The sequence below is a fragment of the Rhipicephalus microplus genome, chromosome 6 (genome assembly GCF_043290135.1).
Source record: "Rhipicephalus microplus isolate Deutch F79 chromosome 6, USDA_Rmic, whole genome shotgun sequence".
NCBI classification, from domain to species: Eukaryota; Metazoa; Arthropoda; class Arachnida; order Ixodida; family Ixodidae; genus Rhipicephalus; species Rhipicephalus microplus.
Genome location: NC_134705.1, coordinates 7,176,298 through 7,198,610, shown reverse-complemented (window position 1 = coordinate 7,198,610; position 22,313 = coordinate 7,176,298). Strand labels below are relative to the sequence as shown.

Genomic DNA, 22,313 nt, shown 5'->3' with positions numbered 1-22,313 from the left:
TTGCCTACGTGTCTCTTGTTTTCATCCGATTTTTCTTTCCGTTTTCAGTTGTGTCAGCGCCCTGACATTTACCCTTAGCCACTTACCAGCCTTGTGTACCACAATGCGTGCAACAGTGAAGACACAAATTGTAATGACGCTATCTTGTTTCATACTTCGTCACGAAATCTGAAGCATGGATGTTCTTCACATCTCATGGCTCTCACACATCATTGATTTGAAGCACCTTGTGGACGTAAGTTTTAATTTCATGTGGCTGACTTATGTGTAAATAAGATTTTAACCTTGAAGACACAAATTGTAATGACGCTATCTTGTTTCATACTTCGTCACGAAATCTGAAGCATGGATGTTCTTCACATCTCATGGCTCTCACACATCATTGATTTGAAGCACCTTGTGGACGTAAGTTTTAATTTCATGTGGCTGACTTATGTGTAAATAAGATTTTAACCATAGCATTGCTGGTATCGATGCTATATCTAATAGAACGAGTCTTTAACTCTTTCGTTACCCCGCCTATCCAAATCGATCACCGGTGATCGACGCTTTTAGATCATCGATTTTTGCATGTTAAATTTATTTCTCATCCACCCAGCACTTTTTAGTAGGTAGTTCAGCCACTCAACTTTTAGAATCAATTTGAATTTGCTCATTTCGGCAATATATTGATTTTTGACAGACCTTCGCACGAACCAATGTGTGTGTATTGTTGGAAAAGTGCACTAGGCTGGCGAACTTGGCAGAAGTGCCTGCCTCTCGGGATTATAGTACAGTGGCATCAAAGTTCTGTGATGAAAAGAACCTTTGCAAGCCAAATATCGAATTAAAGTGTCAGCTTTGCAATTTGACTATTTTGAGCAGTAATGACTGCTAGAAATTTATGCCATATATTCAATAGAAAGCTGTTCCTAGGAGTCAGAAAAAATTTGTTCTATAAAAAATATTTGCGAGGGTCCGTCGCATGTTGAAAGTGTTGAGGCGGCCTTCTATGGCAGTTTTCAGCAGCTTTGGTTTTGCTTGCATCCGTATATCAGACACAGGGTCCCATCTAGTGTCACTAGCCACTCCTACGGCGTTATCGTCACGCGCGCATGGGTGCGCATCAGGACTAAAAAACACATACACTACTTGAAACTGTCTTGCAACCCTACCTGAATTGAGTGACGATGAGCTTGGTGTTTGAGGATGACAGCACCTCAGCTTCAAGTTTTATGGCAACAATGTTTTGCGTCAGCCTGACACACACACAGCCGTTCATGGGTTCATTTCATTTACATCCTCAAGTTGTTTCCTCCGCCGCAAGTGCGTATAGCTTCTGACCTTTGCGCACAATCTTATAGCTACTCTGGTTACGTGCGTGGTTCACACCTCGCTGGGGTGCAGTGTGCTGGCGCTGGCTATAGAGCTTCCCCTAACAACAAGATGGCCCCCGGAGCACATCTTGGCCCTGACTACGGAGCAACGCGAAACGTTTTAGAACTGCGTACGATGTTGTTCTTTTTTTATTACGATATGCATGAAAATGCAAAGAAATATGCTTGGATGCATATATTGAAACACCAACCTATACGTTGTAAGGTGGTTCATGGAAAGAGGTGACGCTAGATGAAATAGCGAAGTTCATTTGATATCTCTTTTATAGAGGGATTATTCACATCACGGGTATCCATCTACTTATATACATCAAAGGTATCCATCTACTTATATTAGAACACCAGGAGACTCTTATTGCAACACAACAAAAATTTACTGAGAAAAAGTGTACGAATACACTTGTGTCTCGCGAAAAACTATGCAATGCTTCATTGCATGGCACGAGCAACGAAGCAGCCCCTCAGTTCTGATTTTCTTTGTCTATGTGACGAGAAACATTTTTGTACAACATTCATTATTTTTTATACTGTTCCTCGTTCATTTATCAACAAAATGTATATTCTGAATTTTCTTTGTTTTGAATATTTTTGCATATATTGTGTTTTTTATTGCACTGTTTACCAGAATGTGACCAAGAATTCTACACTTTTCACATTCTTATTCATTCTAAAATATTTTTGTTGCCCTACAACATACTTTTTTGGAAAGAGCATTTTGCTGTGTAAAGTTCGGAATGCTGCAATGAGTGCTGGAGTACTTTTCCAAATTGCAAAAACAATCTTCCCGAGACATGAAAAGCAACCATTTTCGCGTCGTAACGAAAGAGTTAATTATCAGACAATTTCTTGGCGTACCATATTTCTTTATTCCTGTTATTTCTATTCAAAGAACTCTTGAAATCAATATTGCTACGATATTGAGAAGACGTGCTGTAGAAGAGATGTTCCAGAACAGGTAGCAGAGATGTTCAAGAAAAGGGTCATCCAACAGTCGTGTAACCCTTGGGCTGCTCTTGTGATTCTTGCCCAGAAGAAGGACGGTACATGGCGATTCTGCATGGACTACAGACGCCTCAACTCTGTTACTAAAAAAAGATGTGTACCCACTTCCCAGGATTGATGAAGTCATTGATTGTTTACATTCTGCATCATACCTTTTTTCTGTGGATTTGAGATCTGGCTATTGGCGAATCCCCAAGAATCCGAATGAAAAAAAAAAAAAAAACAGCCTTCATAATCCCAGACAGTCTAGTATTTGAATTCAATGTAATGCCTTTTGGCCTATGCAATGCGCCAGCCACGTTTGAGCACGTCATGGACACTATATTGTGTGGAATTAAGCGGGAAGTTTGTCTTCGCTACCAGGGTGGCATTATCATTTTTGGCCGAACATTCGATAAGCACAAGCATTGTCTAGACGTTGCTCCTACCTGACTTGAGAGAGCTAAGCTCACCTTAAACTCTAAGAAGTGTCACATCGGCAACCGTGACTAGTTCTTGGTCACCCGATTCTCAGAAAGTCGCTGTAGTCAGCAGCTTCAAACAACCTCAGTCTGTAAAAAAGTTGCAAAGCTTTTTGGGCCTATGCTCGTACTTCCGTCACTTCGTGCCAAAGTTTGCCAACCTTGCTTACTCTTTTACGTCCCTACTCAAAAAAGACGCGCCTTTTCGGTGGTCAGCACAATGTGAGTCGTCCTTTTCCCAACTATAGTTTGGTCTTACATAAAGGCCCATACTTGGCCACTACAGCCCATCTGATGCAACAGAAGTTCATACCCACGTCAGAGGTATAGATATCGGCTAGTCTTGGTCCAATGCCATGCAGCTGCTGAACATGTCCTTGCCTATGCCAGTCGTTTCAGCAAACCGAAGCAAAACTACACTGTCACAGAGCAGGATTGTCTTACAGTTGTTTGCCGTGCACAAGTTTCGCCCTTCAATCTACGGATGCTGATCTTCCATTGTCGCGAACCACCATTCTTTATGTTGGCTCAGTAAACTATGGGACCCATCCGGTTGTTTTGCTCATTGGGCATTACAATTGCAAGAATACAACTTTGAAGTCTGCTACAAAAGCGGTCATCATCATGTCGACACTAATTGCCTTTGACGGCTTCCTCTTCCGACAACCAAGTGTGACGCAGATAACTTTGACAAATATTAGGCAGTTGTCAATGCCCCATTTCCTGACCTAACAACTTTTCACATAGAGCAACACAGTGACCACAGTATCCCTTCTTTCTTTGCCTCCGTAATGAATGGTCAACTCGGTTTCCTCGTAAAAGATGGCGTTCTTTACAAAAATAATTATTCCCGCGTAGGCCCCCGTCTACTTCTAATAGTGCTTACAACATTGAGACAACAGATACTTCGGGCAATGCACGATGACCCAACATCTGACCATATGAGTTTTTATCTGCATTTTATCACACACAAGAATGCTTGTTCTGGCTGAAGATGCGTAGAAGCGTGACTGCATACGCTGTGGGCTATGAGCAACGCCAATGCTACAAGCGTCTTACAGCCCCGCCAGCCAGACCACTTCATCCCACAGCACTCTTGGGTTCACTATTTGATGTCGTCGATGTTGACCATCTAGGCCCTTTTTCGCAATCAACTTACGGCAACCGATAGATTACTGTGGGCATTGACCACCTGACATGCTACGCTGAATCTGCCGTGTCAAGTATCACAGTTTATGCTGTCGGACATTATATTACACCATGGATCCCGACGTGTCATTATCAGTGATCGCGGGGGGAAATTTGTTGCCGATGTTGAAGACCTGCTTCATCTTGGTTTGTGCCATTTTCATCACACTACTCCGTATCACCCGCGGGCTAATAGTTTAACGTTTAAGGGAACGAACTAAAAAGACTCTCGTCAACATGATTTCCATGTATGTTGATTCTGGACACAAAACATCTGGATTGTGGACACAAAACACCATCTTGCCATTTATAACCTTCACCTACAACACTGCACAGATCAAAACAACAACATACAGTTCGTTTTATTTGCTCTACATGTGCCAAACCTGGACAGCTCTGGACACAATTCTTCTGTTTTTCGAGACCGATCAACCTAATCTCGCGATACGATTTGCCGCGCAGAAAAAGCCCTATAATGCACTATCTGCTTCACATCTGCACTATTGTCACCTGCTTTGTTCAAGCAGCACTAAAAATCATTAGAACATCTAGTCACACTACAGAAACAAGCCCTACAGGCTATTGCTGATGTACCTCATAATGAACACACGCGTGACTTATCTTTGAAGTTAAAAACTATCCGAGTTGACCACCTTTACGAGTATCAGCTGAGTTCTTTTAAACATGAAATGATTAAGGGCAGTGCTCATATGAAGAACATCGCGAATGTCAATAAATCAATTGTATCGCCTAAACCGACACACTGAACATTGGGCAGTTCCGCGACCACCCACAAACTATGGTTTTCAAACACTTTCCTACTGCCTTCCTACAATACTAAACAAATATAAACTACGTGATGGCAACATAAGTCATATTTCTAAAAAGACCATGTTTCAACTAATTTTATGAAATGTTTGTTGTTCATGAGTGTGTTTGTTGAAAATGTGTGTTTCTTACAGATTTTTTTTTTTTTGCTTCTTCTCTTATCGCTTCACTTTGTGTATTTCGATTTTACTATAGTGACAAGTAAGAATTCTTGTTAATATTTGATGCTGCTGTTATTGTTCTGAGGGGTGAAACTAGTCAAGCTGCCTACATGCAGCTTTTATCCCACCGTCCTTGTTGTTTAAACATGTTTTGATCAATCTGGCAATAAAGTTCACTTCACTTGACTTCACAGTGGCTCTCAAATGGGGCTCCATGGACCCTATAGGGTTCGCGAAGCCATTTTTATGATCCGCGAATCCCTCACCTGCTTTTTTTTTTTTTAAGTTGCGCTCAAATTTAAGTGCGACTGTGCCACGTATTGATGAACTCTCTTAAATGAAGTGATGCGGTATGTTTGTTTGATGCTTTTTTTTGGTAGGAATGAAAGACACCTGTTTCACGCTTCAGTTGTGCTATTTACCTACGTACCCCCCTCCCTCCCCTCTGATGCAAGGGGTCCCCCATCAATTCCACCAGTCCATAAGGGGTCCCCGACGCATCCATGGCTGAGAACCACTGACATGCCACAATGATAGGTGTGCTTTTCCTTTACTGTGCAATGCTTGCCAAGCCTAGACACTCTCATCTCCTCACGAGCCCTTAATTGCAACTAATCAGCTTGACATGCCCCGTGTTCTTTTAAAATCTGTAAAGGTGCGACTAAAGATAGACAAAAGACGGAAGCACACAATACAATGTGCGTCATGTGCTGCGCACTTCAGTGTAGCTGACCAGCTGAATCCAATCATTCAAAGCTAGACGGCAGGCTGCAAGGTCTCACGCAAAAGCAAAGTTGCCTGTTGGAACATTGCAGCAAAGGGAGGATACATTAGCACATTAAAGAGCAACTAACTATTGTTAACTACTTCAACAACATCAACAGCTGCTTTATCAGCATTCAAGAAACACAGAGACACATTTCCACATCAGCATTAACACCTAAGGACGACCGTACGACCTCATTAAGAATGTAGACAATGGACAAAATGCGTCATGAAGCCAACTTTGGCACAGAGTTGACTCTACACACAGTAAGGGCATTCTATCAAAAATGAAACTGTGAGACCCATGTGACCAGACTGCTGTTACAGTTAGGAATAACAGTAATGAAAACTGAAGAGTTTCCTTTTGTCTTGTTTGCATGAGTTTAATTTGCTTGCATCTTTTATGATGTTTGTTTGTATTAGACATTTGCTGAGTCACAATCATCACATGCCCCTCAGTCCATCTAAGTATGAGCACTCCTGAGACTGCTGAGAAATAAAAAAAGGCCCAGCTTTGCCGTAAAGGCGAGCAATGAACCCGGTGGCAACAAACTGGAAGGTCACACAAAAAATGGCAAGCAAATTGAAACGTGCCCCGGATTTCTCCCGCAGAAATGATGCACGAAGCATACTCACAGGTACAGATGAACGTGAATAAGCGTCTAAGTTGTTACTTCGATGTGTCTGAAAAGTGCACCCTTTTCGCAAATAGAGACTGTACAACGAGTGCAGTGACCGTTTTGCACCCAGTAACTACAACAGAATCGTTGCGGTGAGAGCCCAAGGTTTAGGATTCTCCCCACTGTGAAGTAAGCGAGCACACACAAAAGCGCCCCCTCTCCTTCGGACAAAGTACGCATGGGAGATGGGAGCGCACGCCGCTGGTCGTGACGATATGGCGACGTGCGCTCATTGCGCCATTTTGCTGGTAATACTGAAAACAAAATAGTAGTTGCCCCGAGATGCCCATTGCCAGCGATAAGTGGTAGATATAAATAGCTTGCCGTTTGAACGTTGAAGGAGATGCTCCTTTGTTGCTCAATGATTAACGCCTCACACTCACAATTCAGAGGTCGGAGGTTCAATTCTGCGTTCTAGAGCCTTTTCCAGGATTATTTTTCCTTCTTGCAGTTTCATATACATTTGAATCTCAATAACTCAAACTCAAAGGGGCCCGAAAAGTTGTTCATATTAAAAAAAGTTCAAATAATGAAAGGTAAATGAACGGAGGGCTCACCATGCAGTGGTGCATGTACATTTAGCTAACACACGAGGGGGAAGTTTCAGAAGACTTACATTTATTTACAAATCACAGGACATCCATGATTAATTGAAGCAATCGGTGATGTGCATCTGCACATGCTTACCTTGCAGCAAGTCAATAAATTTCCAGCGCAGCTTGCAAAGCATTTCTACTTCGGCGTCAGCATTCTCCTAACAAGAAAAGTTGAGCGCGGCAATGTCCAGCGCCGACACTCCCTAAAGACGACAACAACAACTGCGCCTTCACTACTACCCTCTGGTCGCAGTCGCAGTGTGGCCAGCACGTGACAAGAAAGGAGGAGCACCTCAATGCGGACAGAAGCAGATTGGCATTTGAAAGAGAAGGAACACTTTGCGGCAGCTTCTTTTTTTTTTCTCATCGCGCGGCGTTGAAAGGACAAGGGTCTCTACATGGCAGAGACGAAAAAAAGGGAGAAGCATGGCACAGGCGCGTTGCAGATCAGCATTTGAGAGAAAGCAAACATTGTGCCGCAGCCTTTTCTTTCTTGGGAAATAAAAACAGCGTAAAAAAAATAGACATGGACAGAGGAATTTATATTTTTGCGCTGTTTTTACTTCCCAAGTACGAACCACCAACTAGCCCAACTTTTGCTATTATTGCCTTTTCTTTCCTTTTTCTTTTTTCCTCCTTCGCGCAGCGTTGAGGTGTAGAAGGTGCCGCCACAGGTTGGGCATGAAGCTCAGAGCATTCTTCGAAGCGCTGTATGTTCAAATTAACTGTCGTAAATGCTTGCGCATTCGAATGACAGAGTGTTCTCGCCCATTGGAATACACATAGCTTTGACGGGACCACAGCGTGAGTTCGAATTAACCAGAAGTTCGAATTAAGCGTGTTCTGATTATTTAAGATTCGACTGTATATAGATACATTTTATATGTATTGTAAGGCAACGTTTTTGCTGCGGACACTTCTTTTACTTGCCGAGCGTATGCCCTATAACACAGGTCAGACTGATGATGATGAGTATGTACATATGACAAGATGACGCGCATGAATAATGCTCACACTTATTTCCCCCCCACGCTTGAGCGGCCAGCCCGGACGCGTCTTAGACAGAAACGGAACGTCGAATGAATGGCTTCAGGCGCGATACGTGGACTATCTCCTAACCACGACAGCGACGATCCGAAGAAAGGTCGCTGAAGTGACACGGTAGTTCACTGGTGACGTTTGTTCGTTGATTGTATAGGGACCAATGAAGCGTGACTGAAATTTATCGCACAATCCTGAAGTACGAATGGGCGTCCAAAGCAACACTTCATCCCCCGGACTGAAGGAGACGTCGCGATGAGAGCTGTCGTAGCGTTGCTTGCGATCTTGCTGATTGGCTTCCGTATTAAGGCGAGCCCGTTGCCGACATTCCTCGAGCCTTGTGATGAACTGCTCTGATACGGTTGCCGAGGCGTCGGTTGCCACATTTAGGAAAGAGACGTCGATGGTGAATGTCGGTGTACGGCCGTGCACTAGGTAGAAAGGCAAGTAGCCAGTAGTTCTTTGAACAGCGGTGTTATGGGCGAACGTCACAAAAGGCAAAATCGTGTCCCAGTTGTCGTGGTTTGGTGCGATGTACATCGATAGCATGTCTGTTAGTGTCCGATGAAATCTCTCTGTCAGCCCATTAGTTTGGGGGTGGTAGGCTGACGTCGTCTTATGTACTGTACCCCAGGTTGTGAGCAGGGTTTCGATTATGGTGGACAGGAACGTCTTGCCGCGATCACTCAGGAGGACGCGAGGTGCACCGTGACGCAATACAATGGCGTTAAGAAAGAAGTCTGCGACATCTGAAGCAGAACTTGTGCGTAGTGCAGCAGTCTCTGCGTACCGTGTCAGGTGATCGACAGCAGTCACAATCTAACGATTACCTGCTGGCGTGATGGGGAGAGGCCCTAGTAGGTCTATGCCAACGATGGCGAAAGGTGTCTCGGGACACGGGATATGTTGCAGAAGGCCAGCAGGAGACGAAGTTGGTTGCTTCCGGCGTTGACACAGATGGCAAGATACAACGTACTAGGCCACAAAAGTAGAAATGCCAGGCCAGAAAAAACGTTTCCTGATGCGGCTTTGTGTTTTGTGAAATCCCAAGTGGCCTGCACATGGGTCGTCGTGAAAGGCTTCAAGGACTTGGTGAAGTAGAGAACGCGGAAGTACTGGAACCCAGCGGTGTCCATCAGTAGTGTAAACGTAACGATAGAGCACATTGTTATCGAGCTTAAATTGTCGTAGTTGTCGGCGCAATCTACTTGAACTGGTATAGCGCATTACGGGGAAGAAGAAACGGCCGAGCAGACCGACACAAGAGGACAGAGCGCTAACTTCCAACTCAGTTCAAGTTCAACACTCGTGAACCAACTCGCCCAATCTTCAACACTCGTGAGTAGGAAGTTTGCGCTCTGTCCTCTTGTGTCTGTCTGCTCGGCCGTTTCTTCTTCCCCGTAATGCACTATACCAGTTCAAGTACGACGAACCAACTCGCCCAATCTTCAACACTCGCAGCGCAATCTAGCATTAGGAGTAGGTGATATACCATTTAGGCGTTGAATAATGCTATTGCAATACGGATCATCACGCTGGCGTGTGGCGAACTCGGTGCAGCGATTTGAAGCTGGCGTGTCGATAACTGCAAGTTGTGATAATGTGAGAGGTGACACAGTGTTTTGCCCACTAGACGAGCAATCACGTGATGTACTCTAAGGTGACAGTGGAAGAAGGCAGCGAGAGAGAGCGTCTGCATCTTGGTGTCTTTTGCCAGACTTATAGATGACGTCAAAATCGTACTCTTGTAGGCGGAGCACCCAACGACCGAGGCGACCAGACAAGTTTTTCAGTGACGATAGCCAGCACAAGACGTGATGGTCTGTAATAACTGTGAAGTGGCGTCCGCGAACATATGGTCGAAATTTTTGTATGGCCCAGACGACAGCAAGGCACTCGTGCTCAGTTATGGAGTAGTTTTGTTCAGCAGCCGTAAGAGCACGACTAGCATACGCGATAACTCTTTCCCGTGAAGTGGCATCCCGCTGTAGAAGAACTGCAGCAATGCCTTGGCCACTCGCGTCGGTGTGGAGACATGTAGGTGCGTTCTAGTCGAAATGACACAGAACAGGGTCGGATGTTAAAGCATGCTTGAGGGCTTGAAAGGCACGCTCGCAGTCGTCGTTCCAAGCGAAAATTGATCCGGATGTCAGCAGCTTATGCAGTGACGACATGATGGCAGCAAAATGGCTAATGAAGCAGGGGAAGTAGGACGCCAGGCCCAGAAAACTTCGTAGGTGTTTCCAATTTTCTGGCCGAGGGAAGCGTATCACGACAGCAAGCTTGTCAGGATTCGGGCGAACGCCATCTTTGCTGACAAGGTGGCCCAACACCTTGATGTTCTTGTTGGCGAAGTGGCATTTCTTTGTGTTTAGCTGAAGTCCAGCATTAGAAATACACGTCAAAACTTCGTCTAAACGATCAAGATGCTGACGAAAAGAAGAGGAGAAAATGACGATGTCATCTAGATAACAGAGACATGTTTTCCATTTTAGACCGCGTAGAACTGTGTCAATCATGCATTAAAACGTGGCAGGAGCATTACATAAACCGAATGGCATCACGTTGAATTCATACAGCCCGTCTGGTGTAGCAAAGGCAGTTTTTTCTTTGTCCGCTTCGTGCATAGGTATTTGCCAATAACCAGACCGTAGATCGAGGCTGGAGAAAAATTAAGCACCTTGCAAAGAGTCAAGTGCATCGTCGACTCGTGGGATCGTGTACACGTCTTTGCGCGTGATCTTATTAAGTGCTCGATAATCGAAGCAGAATCGCACCGAACCATCCTTCTTTCGGACTAGCACTACAGGTGATGACCACCAGCTGGACGAAGGCCGGATAACATCTCGTTTGAGCATATCGGCAACGTTCTCGATTATTTTCCGCTCTGCAGATGACACTCGATATGGGCGGCGGCATGCAATTGTATTGCCTTCCGTTTCAATTCGATGTACGACGACGGAAGTGCGACCCAAAAGCTTGGAATTGACATCAAATGAAGCACTGTGTTTTTGAAGGATACCCAAATGTTTTTGCTTTTGCGCTGACGTGAGATCGGCATTTATTGTGGCTGTTAAAGCAGCCGTTGTAGTATCGTCATCATTATTCGTAGAGAAAGATGACGTGCCTGCATGAAGGGGCACCAAAGAAAGCGGTTCGGTATCTGCGAAGCAAACCCCACTGGTGTCCTGGGGCAGTGCAACAGGCAAAGAAGTAGGGTTAACTGCCGTAACTAATGCTCTGCCATAATGAAAGCGCACCAGGCTAGGAGCGATGGTAAGCCCACAAGAGATGTAGCGTCCAAATGGTGCCAGGAACACATCACGAGTACTGATCTTATCTGATGTCAGGGTCAGAATATGCTCATTACATGGAGGAATAAAACAGTCATCAGCGGTGACGAAGCGTTGGCTATGAGCATTTTTATCGGACAAAAGCGCAGTATCTCCCATGCGAATGACCCTCTCACGGCAAGATATCACGGCTGAAGCTGAGGAGAGAAAGTCCCACCCTAAAATGAGCCCATTAGTACACGATGACAGAACGAGGAACTGTATATGGTGAAGGATGCCCTCAATAAAAACCCGTGCTGTGCAAACACCAGAAGGCTGAACGAAAACCGCATTAGCACAGCGAAGGGGAGGGCCATCATACGGTGTCTTCACTTTGCGCAAACGGGAACACAAGTCCACAGTAATAACTGAGAGCGATGCACCTGTGTCCACCAAGGCTTTAGTCTATATACTCTCAACACACACTGAAAGTACATTTGAAGGGTGTTCCGGAGGATTGATTGATTGATTGATTTGTGGGGTTTAACGTCCCAAAACCACCATTTGATTATGAGAGACGCCGTAGTGGAGGGCTCTGGAAATTTTGACCACCTGGGGTTTTTTAACGTGCTCTGTTCTGGAGGAGTTCGATGCAGTCCGCCAAATGCAGCTTTCCCTCCTGAAGCTGCACTGTTTAGTTTTCCGGGCGATGATCAGACGCCGTGGTAGCCGGACGAAGTGGTGACGAGGAACGGCGCATAGGTGACGGGGAACGACGGTACGGTGCGAGGAGCGGAAGGTAGCGGCTGCATCGAAGTGCTGTGGGTATGGTGAGCGGCGTTAGTACAGTTCGTATGGGTGGCGATGTTGTGGAGCAGGGGCAAACTCATCCCTCTCGTAGTCACCATAGCCCCGCCTTTCGTCTTGTTGACCTCGACGACAGAACCGTGAGATGTGGCCACTACGTGAGCAATAATAGCAAATCGGTCGAGATGGACGCCAGACATGGAAAGAAGGAGGTGGTGCCCTTGGGGCGAGGACATTTAGGGAGGGTTGCGTAGTTCACACATACTGCGACGATTGCTGAGAAGGTGACGCTGCAACCACCTGAGCGTATGTCGGCTTTGGAGTGGTATGCGAGCTGGGGACTTGCTCACACGTCATGGATGCCAGTTCCTCCCTGACGATGTTACGGAGGCTGCCTGCAGAAGGTGTAATGCGGAGCTCACAAGACGACGAGGTGGCCTGGAATTGCAGCTCCTCGCGGATCATGGACCGTATCAACACACAGAGCTCATTGTCGTGCGTTGGCCTGAGATCTCTTGTGTCAGGTTGTAAACGTATAAGTTGAAGGTCGTTGAGTCGCTGACACGTACTGATGATATCCGCGACCGTCGTGGGGTTCTTTGCCGTCAAAGCGATAAATGCGACGGCGCCTATGCTTTTGAGCAGGTGGCGAACGCGGTCATGTTCCGCCATCGAGCTGTCGACGCGACGCGATGTCAACATCAGGGCGAGGACATCTTCAATGTACAAAGTATAGGACTCGCCGGAGTGCTGGACACGTTCAGCAAGCTTTCGTTTGGCGATGTCTGCACGTACAGATGGGTTAGAAAATATGTGACGGAGCTGCTGCTTAAAGGTAGGCCAGTCGGGGAAATCTAGCTGATGGTTGAGAAACCATGTCTTAGCGACCCCCGTCAGATAGAACGGTACGCAGGACAGCTTCACAGAATCATGCCAATAGTTAAGCGCACTCACACGGTCATACTCATCCAACCAGTCTTCAACGTCTTCACCGCGAAGGCCAGCGAACATCGGGGGATCTTTTTGAGGGGCGGTGACAGTCGAACATCGGGGGATCTTTTTGAGGGGCGGTGACCGTACATGAAGGCATGCCCAGGGGTGTAGGCGGGGTGGATGGAGCCGTGTTGTTGTTGTGCTTATCTTGCGACATGACCGTGGGCTGACTGTGCAAACGGCGACCCGACCCGAGCTCCAGGGATGGTTCTTAGTCGAAGATAACGAAAAAGCGCTGCAGGGAGAGGACCAGAGAACCGGAAAGCACTCTCCACCACTTGTAAGGCAACGTTTTTGCTGCGGACACTTCTTTTACTTGCCGAGCGTCTGCCCCACAACACAGGTCAGACTGATGATGATGAGTATGTACATATGACAAGATGACGCGCATGAATAATGCTCACAATATATATATATAAAACGTATCTATATACAGTCGAATCTCATTACTTCGAGCTTGCTTAATTTGAACTTCCGGTTAATATATATATATATATATATATATATATATATATATATATATATATATATATATATATATATATATACTGAAATTGGCAAACAGTGGACGCACTCAAGCAGATAAACAACATTATCTCTGTTGCGGGTAAAATCGCCACAAATTTTTAAACTAACATTATTCGCGGAGCCTTTAGCCACAGCGGTATGCGTGCGTGCGTTGGTGTGTGTGTGTGTGTGAATAACACTGACATCGATGCCGGCAGTAAAATCCAACCGAGAGTGTTAATATAATTATTCCCAAATAAAAAAAAAACACTGCATATCAACAGAGTAAATGATGATGAGTGGGGCCAAGCATTTGTCTGTCTGTCAACTACACGAAGTCACTAACTATAATATACAAAAACCACTAAACCGAAAACCATTAAACACTAGTGATAGTATTTCCAAGAATGAATAGATGCTATGACCGTCCCCTTTATAACGGGGCGGTGACATGTGTGCCACAGGCTCGCAAAAAAAAAAAAAAAAAAGAAATCTTTCTTTATATGTTGGCCTAATCTATTTTGATTAAACCGATCTTAATATAACAAAAAAAATATAAATTTGTGTTCCATCTCTCTGCCTCTTCAGAGAGAATGACCTCATTTTTTCCCTATTTCCGTCCTTTATCTCTACTTTTGTACCACCTGTACTCTGTCTCTTACTTGCTTCTATCGCGGATTTGTTCAGCTTGCCATGTTTGTCCCTGAAACCTAAAGCCTCATGTAGGCTTGTACCTACACGTAGCTATACCTGGGTGGATATCAATGCATTCTAGCAGAACATGTTCCATCGCTTCTTCAACTCTCCCACAGCATGTACATTGTTCTTCTTTACTGAATCTCGCTTCATGACAATGCGTTCCAAGGCAACCCGACCTCACATAATGCCTTCTATTGAGCCACTCGTAAAGTAGAGATGTCTATATACTACTACTACTACGACTACTACTACTACTACTACTACTACTACTACTACTACTACTACTACTACTACTAGTACTACTACTACTACTACTACTACTACTTTTACTATAGAGGGAACGACCCAGACCCTAAGGAGCTTTGCCCCTAAAAGGAGGGGTTTGCTGAAGTTCCTTGACTTAGCCTGCCACCCTCCTTCAGCTACACCAAGGACATACTATAGATTTATACAGTCAAATTTCATTAATTCAAACACGTTTAATTCAAACTTCCGGTTAATGCGAACTCACGATGAGGTCCCGTCAAAGCTATGTGTATTCCAATGGGCAAAAATGCCTGGTAATTCGAACACCCAAGCACTTGCGACGGTTAATTCGAACATACCCCGCTCCGAAAATACTCTCAGCCCCCCGGCCCAATCTTGCCGCGGCACCTCGGCACCTCAACGCCGCCCGCGAAGGATATGAAAAGGGAAAAAAAGGCTGCGGTGGAATGTTTTCTCTCTCTCAAATGCCAATCTACGACGCGCCTGTGCCATGCTTCTTACTTTTCTGTCCCTGCCATGTAAAGACCCTTCTCCTTGCAACGCCGTGCACGAAGAGAGAAGAAAAAAAAAATGTTGCTGGGTTGAATGAATGTGTGGTTAAAGAAAAAGAAAAAGGCACTACCTTCTGCAGCTTTTGCCCATTCCGGGGGCACGGCTCTGCGCCTTGAGGGGGGGGGGGGGGGTCTCTCACGCGCCAGTGCCACACTTTTTCCTTTCCTCTCCCTGCCACCTAGTCCTTCTCTTTTTAACGGCGCGTGCGAAGAGAGCAAAAGAAAAAAAAAAGCTGCCGTGGAGTGCTGGTTTTCTTCAAATGCCGATCTGTTTCTCTCCGCGTACAGACGCTCCTCCTTTTCTGTCACGCGGTGGCCATGCTGGGGCTGCGTAACGGAGAGCGGGAGGCTCCGCTAGTTACGCAGTCGTTGTTGCCATCGTCTTTAGAAAGTGTCGGCAATGGACATTTCCGCGCACAACTTCTCTTGCCAGGAGATCGATGAAACCAAAGTAGAAATGCTTTGCAAGCTGCGTGCGAAATGGATTGACTCACTGCAAGGCAAACATATGCAGATGGCGCCGCATCCCCGATTACTTGAATTAATAACAGATGTCCTGTGATTTGTAAATAAATGTAAGTCTTCTGAAACTTCCGCTTCGTGTGTTAGCTCAATGCACATGCGCCACTGTATGGTGTTGCGAAGCGCGCCTCCGACGACGTTACAAAGGGCGCCACGAATCTCACCGCTGACTCCACTGTTTCGAAAGACGGTGACGCCAACACGCGGTCTCGAAGGCGCCACTGCTTTCAATTCCGCCGGGAAGGTCACCAGCCGTTTGGTAGCGTAGGTTTCTCAGCTCGCGACTGCATCTGCGCAGAGCTGATAGCCGAGCGGACGAGACGACAATGAGTTAAACAAGGTTTATGTACAGCATATATACAGAGGCATTACAAATTCGGCACTGGGGACGACAGCTTAGAGACCCGAAGAGCCGAGCTCTCCTCTCTAACACATAGGTCTACTGCTTGCGACGCGCTGCAGGGCTTCTTTTATATGCACCGGGTGGATTCGTTGAGTAACCAAATGTCCAACCAGAAGCGCCGCTTGTCGTGAGGTCAGACTCCACTAATGGGGTCGCCGCTGGGCCATGTCTTCTCATTGAATCTGGAGCCGCTGCGCTGCATGTGGCTGCACCCAAGGACGAGTGACGTCGTCACGTATTGCGTCAGACTCGCCTGACAGGAAGGCACCGGCTCGCTTGGTGAGGTGACTCACTGCACGTGCGCGGCAGAAAGGCGCCGTCGCGTCATGACACCGTTGAGTTGTTCATCGCGTCAGGCGGGCTCACGTGCTGGCCTTGACACAGATTGCCTTTTTCAGAGGCATGGACGTTCGCTGTGGACTCGCAGGCATAACAGCAGCCCCGCTGCCAGACAATGCGCCGGAAAGACGAGCTGCTTCCACGTAGCTCAGATGTCAGGCGCGCTCGTTTGCCAGGTCCCTCCAGGTTCGCCTCCAGGGTCATGGGGAGAATGCAGCACCAGACTCTGTTTTGGGAACACATCCCATTCTTAAAGACGGATCCCAGCTCCACTGGCTTGTCGCCACAACTTGTCGACCAGCTTCGCTCGTCTCTTCTGACGATCTTTGGTTTCAGCACTTGTCGATGGTTCTGCAACTTGTCAAGAACGGTTCGACAACAGACAACACACGACACAAGCAAGTGCCCTTGGCCACCCGACAGAACACCAGACAAAGTATAGTACATCATATACCTAGCTACGTGTCTATCGGAAATTCGTTCCCTCTACTCCAAGAGGCACATGTGGGACACAATACTCTTAAAATGAGAACTCAAATTTTTACAGATACAACAACGTAACGAAATAGAATACAACATAAAGTTGGCTCTTTGAGCTCACTCTGGACGAAAGCACTCAGCTAAGGTCGTGATGAGGTCAAAATTTTGCCCTGAATCGCCAGCGAGAAACGGAAAGGTGGAGAAGGTACTAATTAAACGCATGGCTCAATGCGTCTGCATTAGCGTTTAGCTTTCCTTTTTTTCTGTAGCAAACGTCAAAGTTGAGCTGTTGGAGCATCATGCTCCATCTCAGTAACCAGCCAGTTTTAGCCGACGATACCTATGTGGTACCAGCAACTGCTCGTACTTGCGACGATGCACATCTGTGTAACTACAATATGGGAGTCCAGATTTCTCATAAAAAGAAACATTCCTTCTCAGGTCCTCCTTCTGGACTTCACTTAACCTAGGCTCTAGGTTCAACTGCCCCAAGATTACCTCCGATCCCTTTTCGATTACATCAATAAAACTCAAAATTTCTGCTCCCTCTTCCTCTGAAGCAATCAACAGCAGATTTACGACTGCTTGACGTTGAATGTATGGTTTCCTCAAGTTACTGTGGTAAATTTTGTTTGGCCGCCTTCCTAATTTCACTTCATAATTCATATCGGAAAGCTTCGATATTACTTTGGCGGGCCCTTCCCAATGAACCTTAAGCTTCTTCCCTTTGGACGACCGCAGCAGCATTACCCGACTTTTTACTTTAAAAGCGCGCTTCTTTGCCAATTTGTCGTAGTACTCCTTCGACAACATTCATGAAGCTTTCATGTGGCTTTCCACTAGCGCTTTAATCGAGAGATCCTCACGTTGCTCTCGAATGAGCGTCTCTCGATCAACCCTCGACAGGTCACTCCAACTTTCCGCTACAGACCAGAGCGTTGCACTCCTCTTGCTCTGACTCAATGGCGCCATGTCGTCTCCCCCTGCTACGGAAACCGCCCCAGTCGCTTCGGCGACGGGCCACTCGAGTGACTGCACAAATGACTCACACGAAGAATTTCGTGTCTGAGGTTCCGTCGACTCGCCGCGTAATCACACAGATCTGCTGCTTTTGAACTTGTTTCACCGCATTGAACAAGATCAAGCTCCCGCGAAAGCTTCCGCGCTTGCGATCGCGTGAGGGCCATGTACGCTAAGTTGGGGAAGAACGATTTACCCTGCTCTTTGAGAAGCTGCTCTGAGTGGTTAGAGAAAAGATAAGGAAAACTATTCAGAAGCGCGACAGACACAGCCCCTTCAGTGCGAAGCTTACCGAATGGGCCTTCAATGACAACTGTAGCGATTGGTAAGCAAGCACTCTGCTCCTCGGCGACCTGCCTAATCCACGCGCATTCTTCTGTAAAGTCATCCGGAGACACCAATGAAGGATGGACAACGTCCATGATTGTCGCTCAGTCTCGAAGTGCTCGACACGTTTTCCCATTCACACTAATTTCTTGGATATACGGCTCCAACAACCACATGTTCTTTTCCGATTCTAGGATTGTTGCAAAAGCAAACTTTTGCTTACAGTTTATCGCAATGTGCCCTTCCTTTTTGCAGTTGTAGCAGATTAGCGGCTTCCGTGATTCAAACGCCCGTGTGGTATCAGTGCGTTGTTTAGGAACCTCACTCGATTTCTCCGCTTCCGTTTGCCCTTCCCCTACAGTGTCCTTCGTAAGAGACGGGTCCTTCTTGAAATTACGGTGTGGAACGGGTTTCCGTTGATCGAGTTTTTTTTAAAAACCCTCTTTCCTTTCATCCTTTTCAACGCGCACTGCCCTGCTATGCACCTTTCGGCGAGTATAATACTCCTCAGCTAACACTGCTGCCTTGTTTAGCTGTACTTCACCAAGTTTGTCCTGCAGCGAAATCTTGACATCCTCCTCGATGCAGCAGTAGAATTGCTCCAATGCAATGCATTCCACCACTTTATCGCGATCGTCATAAACACCTTCGCCCTTGAGCCATTAAATTAAATCATTAAATTAAATTATTTAAACATGAAGCCATTAAATTAAATTGATTAAACATGAAGTCAACGTGTGACTCATTCCCCTTTTTAGCATACTGGAACCTTTGCCTGAAAGCCTCGGGTGACAACTTATAACGTCTCAAGAGCACTTCCTTAACCTCGTCATAGCTCTAAAACGCTTCCCTCGACAAGCAAGTTATCGCGTCGAACACTTCGCCCGAAAGAAGAGCTAACAGGTTCTGCGCCCAAAGAGACCACTCTAAAGCATTTCGCTCACAGACGTGTTCAAACTTGACGAGATACTTCGCCATATCCTCGCCTACTACGAACAGTGGCAGTTGGTCCCGAATTCTATAACCGCTGACCTGAATCGTCGGAAAAGCTACGCTAGGCGCCTGCGAACACTGTAGGATTGCCAATTCTATTCGTTTCAACTCAAGGCGCTCCTGTCTCTCGGCCTCCTTACGGCATTCTCACCTTTCAGCTTCTTCAGGTTCACGAACTTCTCGCCTTTCAGCTTCTTCACGTTCACGAACTTCTCGCCTTTCAGCTTCTTCACGTTCGCGAACTTCTCGCCTTTCAGCTTCTTCACGTTCGCGAACTTCTTGCCTTTCAGCTTCTTCGCGGCGTGCTTTGATATCCACCCAGGCCTCATCGACTTCCTCAGCTGACACTCCATCATTCTTCATGATATCAAGGATTGCTTGCTTTCGTTTCGCACGGCGCAAAGTAATGCCAAGTTCCTCACAAATTTCGATGAGTTCCTTCACTTTAAGGTTCTCCATCGTTCAAACTAGCCTCTTGCTGTTTGCCCCTATTAAGATTCTACTTGCCGTACCTACTATAAGTGTACTAGCAAGACGCGCAAGCAATTTTTAACACTCCCGTGTTTACCCCCTCCTCATTAACTTTGGTTTCAAAGCAGGTCGACTTTGCTTGAAACGATCAAAGCTCACTCTAATGCTTCACACAGCCCTTCTCTAAACTACTATAACCTGAGCTAGAGTAGTCTGGTGAACTGAGGGGAAAACATCAGGCACTCACCGCATCGATGTCGCTGACACCAGCCGATCCCACAGCTGCCAATCACTGTTGCGAAGCGCACCTCCGGTGACGTTACGAAGGGCGCCACGAATCTCACCGCTGGCTCCACTGTTTCAAAAGACGGCGACGCCAACACGGTCCCGAAGATGCCACTGCTTCAAATTCCGCCGGGAAGGTCACCAGCCGTTGGGTAGTGTAGGTTTCTCAGCTCGCGACTGCTTCTGCGCAGAGCTGATAGATGAGCGGACGAGATGACGATGAGTTAAACAAGGTTTATGTACAGCATATATATAGAGGCGTTACAAATTCGTCACTGGGGCCGACAGCTTAGAGACCCGAAGAGCCGAGCTCTTTTCTCTAACACATAGGTCTACTGCTCCCGACGCGCCGCAGGGCTTCTTTTATATGCACCGGGTGGATTCTTTGAGTAGCCAAATGTCCAACCAGAAGCGCCGCTGGTCGTGAGGTCAGACTCCACTAATGGGGTCGCCGCTGGGCCGTGTCTTCTCATTGAATCTGGAGCCGCTGCGCTGCACGTGGCTGCACCCAAGGACGAGTGACGTTGCCACGCATTGCGTCAGACTCGCCAGACAGGAAGGCGCCGGCTCGCTTGGTGAGGTGACTCACTGCACGTGCGCGGCAGAAAGGTGCCGTCGCGTGATGACGCCATTGAGTTGTTCATCGCGTCAGGCGAGCTCGCGTGCTGGCCTTGACACAGATTGCCTTTTTCAGAGGCATGGACGTTCGCTGTGGACTCGCAGGCATAACAATGGAGAACCCTACGTTTATTTAGCTTTCATTTTTTTGAACTTCCTTTAATTCGAATAAATTTTTGGGCCCCTCCGAGTTAGAATTATCGAGATTCGACTGTATTTCTCTCGGACCTGATCAAACGGTACCTTGTCAAGCACATGACTGAATTCCTTTGTGTACTGCTTTTTTACAAGCAGGCGTGCGACGAAAGTGGACACAAGAACAGCACTTTCGTACAAGCCCTCAACCACTACCCTTTCAATAGGACCTCATAACATAAGCACCTTGTAAAGCAAACAGTAGTCAGCTCAAAGGTTCTACAAACTAAAAGCCACTTATTGAAATTCAGCAGAATCTACTAAGTGGTCGGCTCTTGAAACAAGAGCCATTCAAGCACAATATTATAACAGATATGGCAGATGCACTCACATGTGTTATTTCCTGCAAACGAAAGTTCTCGTGATGCCTGCTTAATTTATCACAGCCCACTGAACAATGCAGGAATTTAAACATTGTTGCATAAAGCGTATGCAAAAAAAAAACTGTTCTATGAGCCCACTTACGCACCAGTGGAAGATGGGTATTGAGCCCTGAATTTGGGCAGCAGGCCTCTCTCTGTGTAAGCTTTCATGGGTAAATGATGTAGTGTATTGCTTCCCATTTTCTAGGGGGTGAGGTTTACAACGGGCAGCTGGGGAAGTGCATGAATGATAGGCTAAGAGAACATAGGCAGAAGTTTGGCCAATATCGGTATGGGCATCTGTGCATTCTAGTGATTGTGGATTCAAAGCTTTATTAAAATGATTGATTGATTTGTAGGGTTTAACGTCCCAAAACCACCATGTGATTATGAGAGACCCCGTAGTGGAGGGCTCCGGAAATTTTGACCACCTGGGGTTCTTTAACGTGCGTCCAATTCTGAGCACACGGGCCTACAACATTTCCGCCTTCATCGGAAATGCAGCCGCCGCAGCCGGGATTCGATCCCGCGACCTGCGGGTCAGCAGCCGAGTACCTTAGCCACTAGACCACCACGGCGGGGCAAAGCTTTGTTAAAAGAGTGCACCACTGTGTAGAGGAATGCTAATAAGACTATGTCAAATGTTGTTGAACCTGCCTTGATTGTGAGCCGGGGAAATAGCTGTGTCAATCGCCAGTCTGTAACACTGAGTGTAAATTGACCTTTTTGAATGTGGCAGGTTTTCATGAGCGATGATTGGACCTTCTGTGTACGAATCTATTTACACTGCTGCTTTTTAAATTAAACAACTAGTTGAAAGTTTGCAGCTGCCTTGCTGTCTCCACGCTGTGTGTGAGTGTACTTTGACCTTTCTCTGGATGAAGGAAGAAGGTTAGCAATGCCATCGTACGTGCATTTACAAATCTGCCATTTACCTTGTGCACCTTGGTAAGTCGTGAGTCGTACACCAAGCGCCAGAGCAGGCGACAGAGTCTCACAGGAAACCACGGTAACTGAGAGCTCCCGACACTCCAGCTCCGCGTGCACTTGCAGGACTCCCGTCACCTCGGCCGCTGGGCTCACATCGGGCCGTTCACACTGCAT

The 22,313-nt window shown here is 46.5% G+C and overlaps 1 protein-coding gene across 12 annotated transcripts in view; it reads right to left on the bottom strand.

Annotated features, from left to right (window-relative positions):
- Nucleotides 1-22,313, bottom strand: part of LOC119167755 (uncharacterized) — a 595,822-nt gene that overhangs the window by 351,703 nt on the left and 221,806 nt on the right. For all 12 annotated transcript variants that reach the window (XR_012883841.1, XR_012883842.1, XR_012883843.1 and 9 more), the window contains one exon: nucleotides 22,145-22,307. Coding sequence is in view for 9 of the 12 variants with exons in the window: in XM_075865247.1 (XP_075721362.1) it covers nucleotides 22,145-22,307 (163 nt within the window). In the remaining 3 variants the exon portion in view is untranslated. The remainder of the gene's footprint in view (nucleotides 1-22,144; nucleotides 22,308-22,313) is intronic.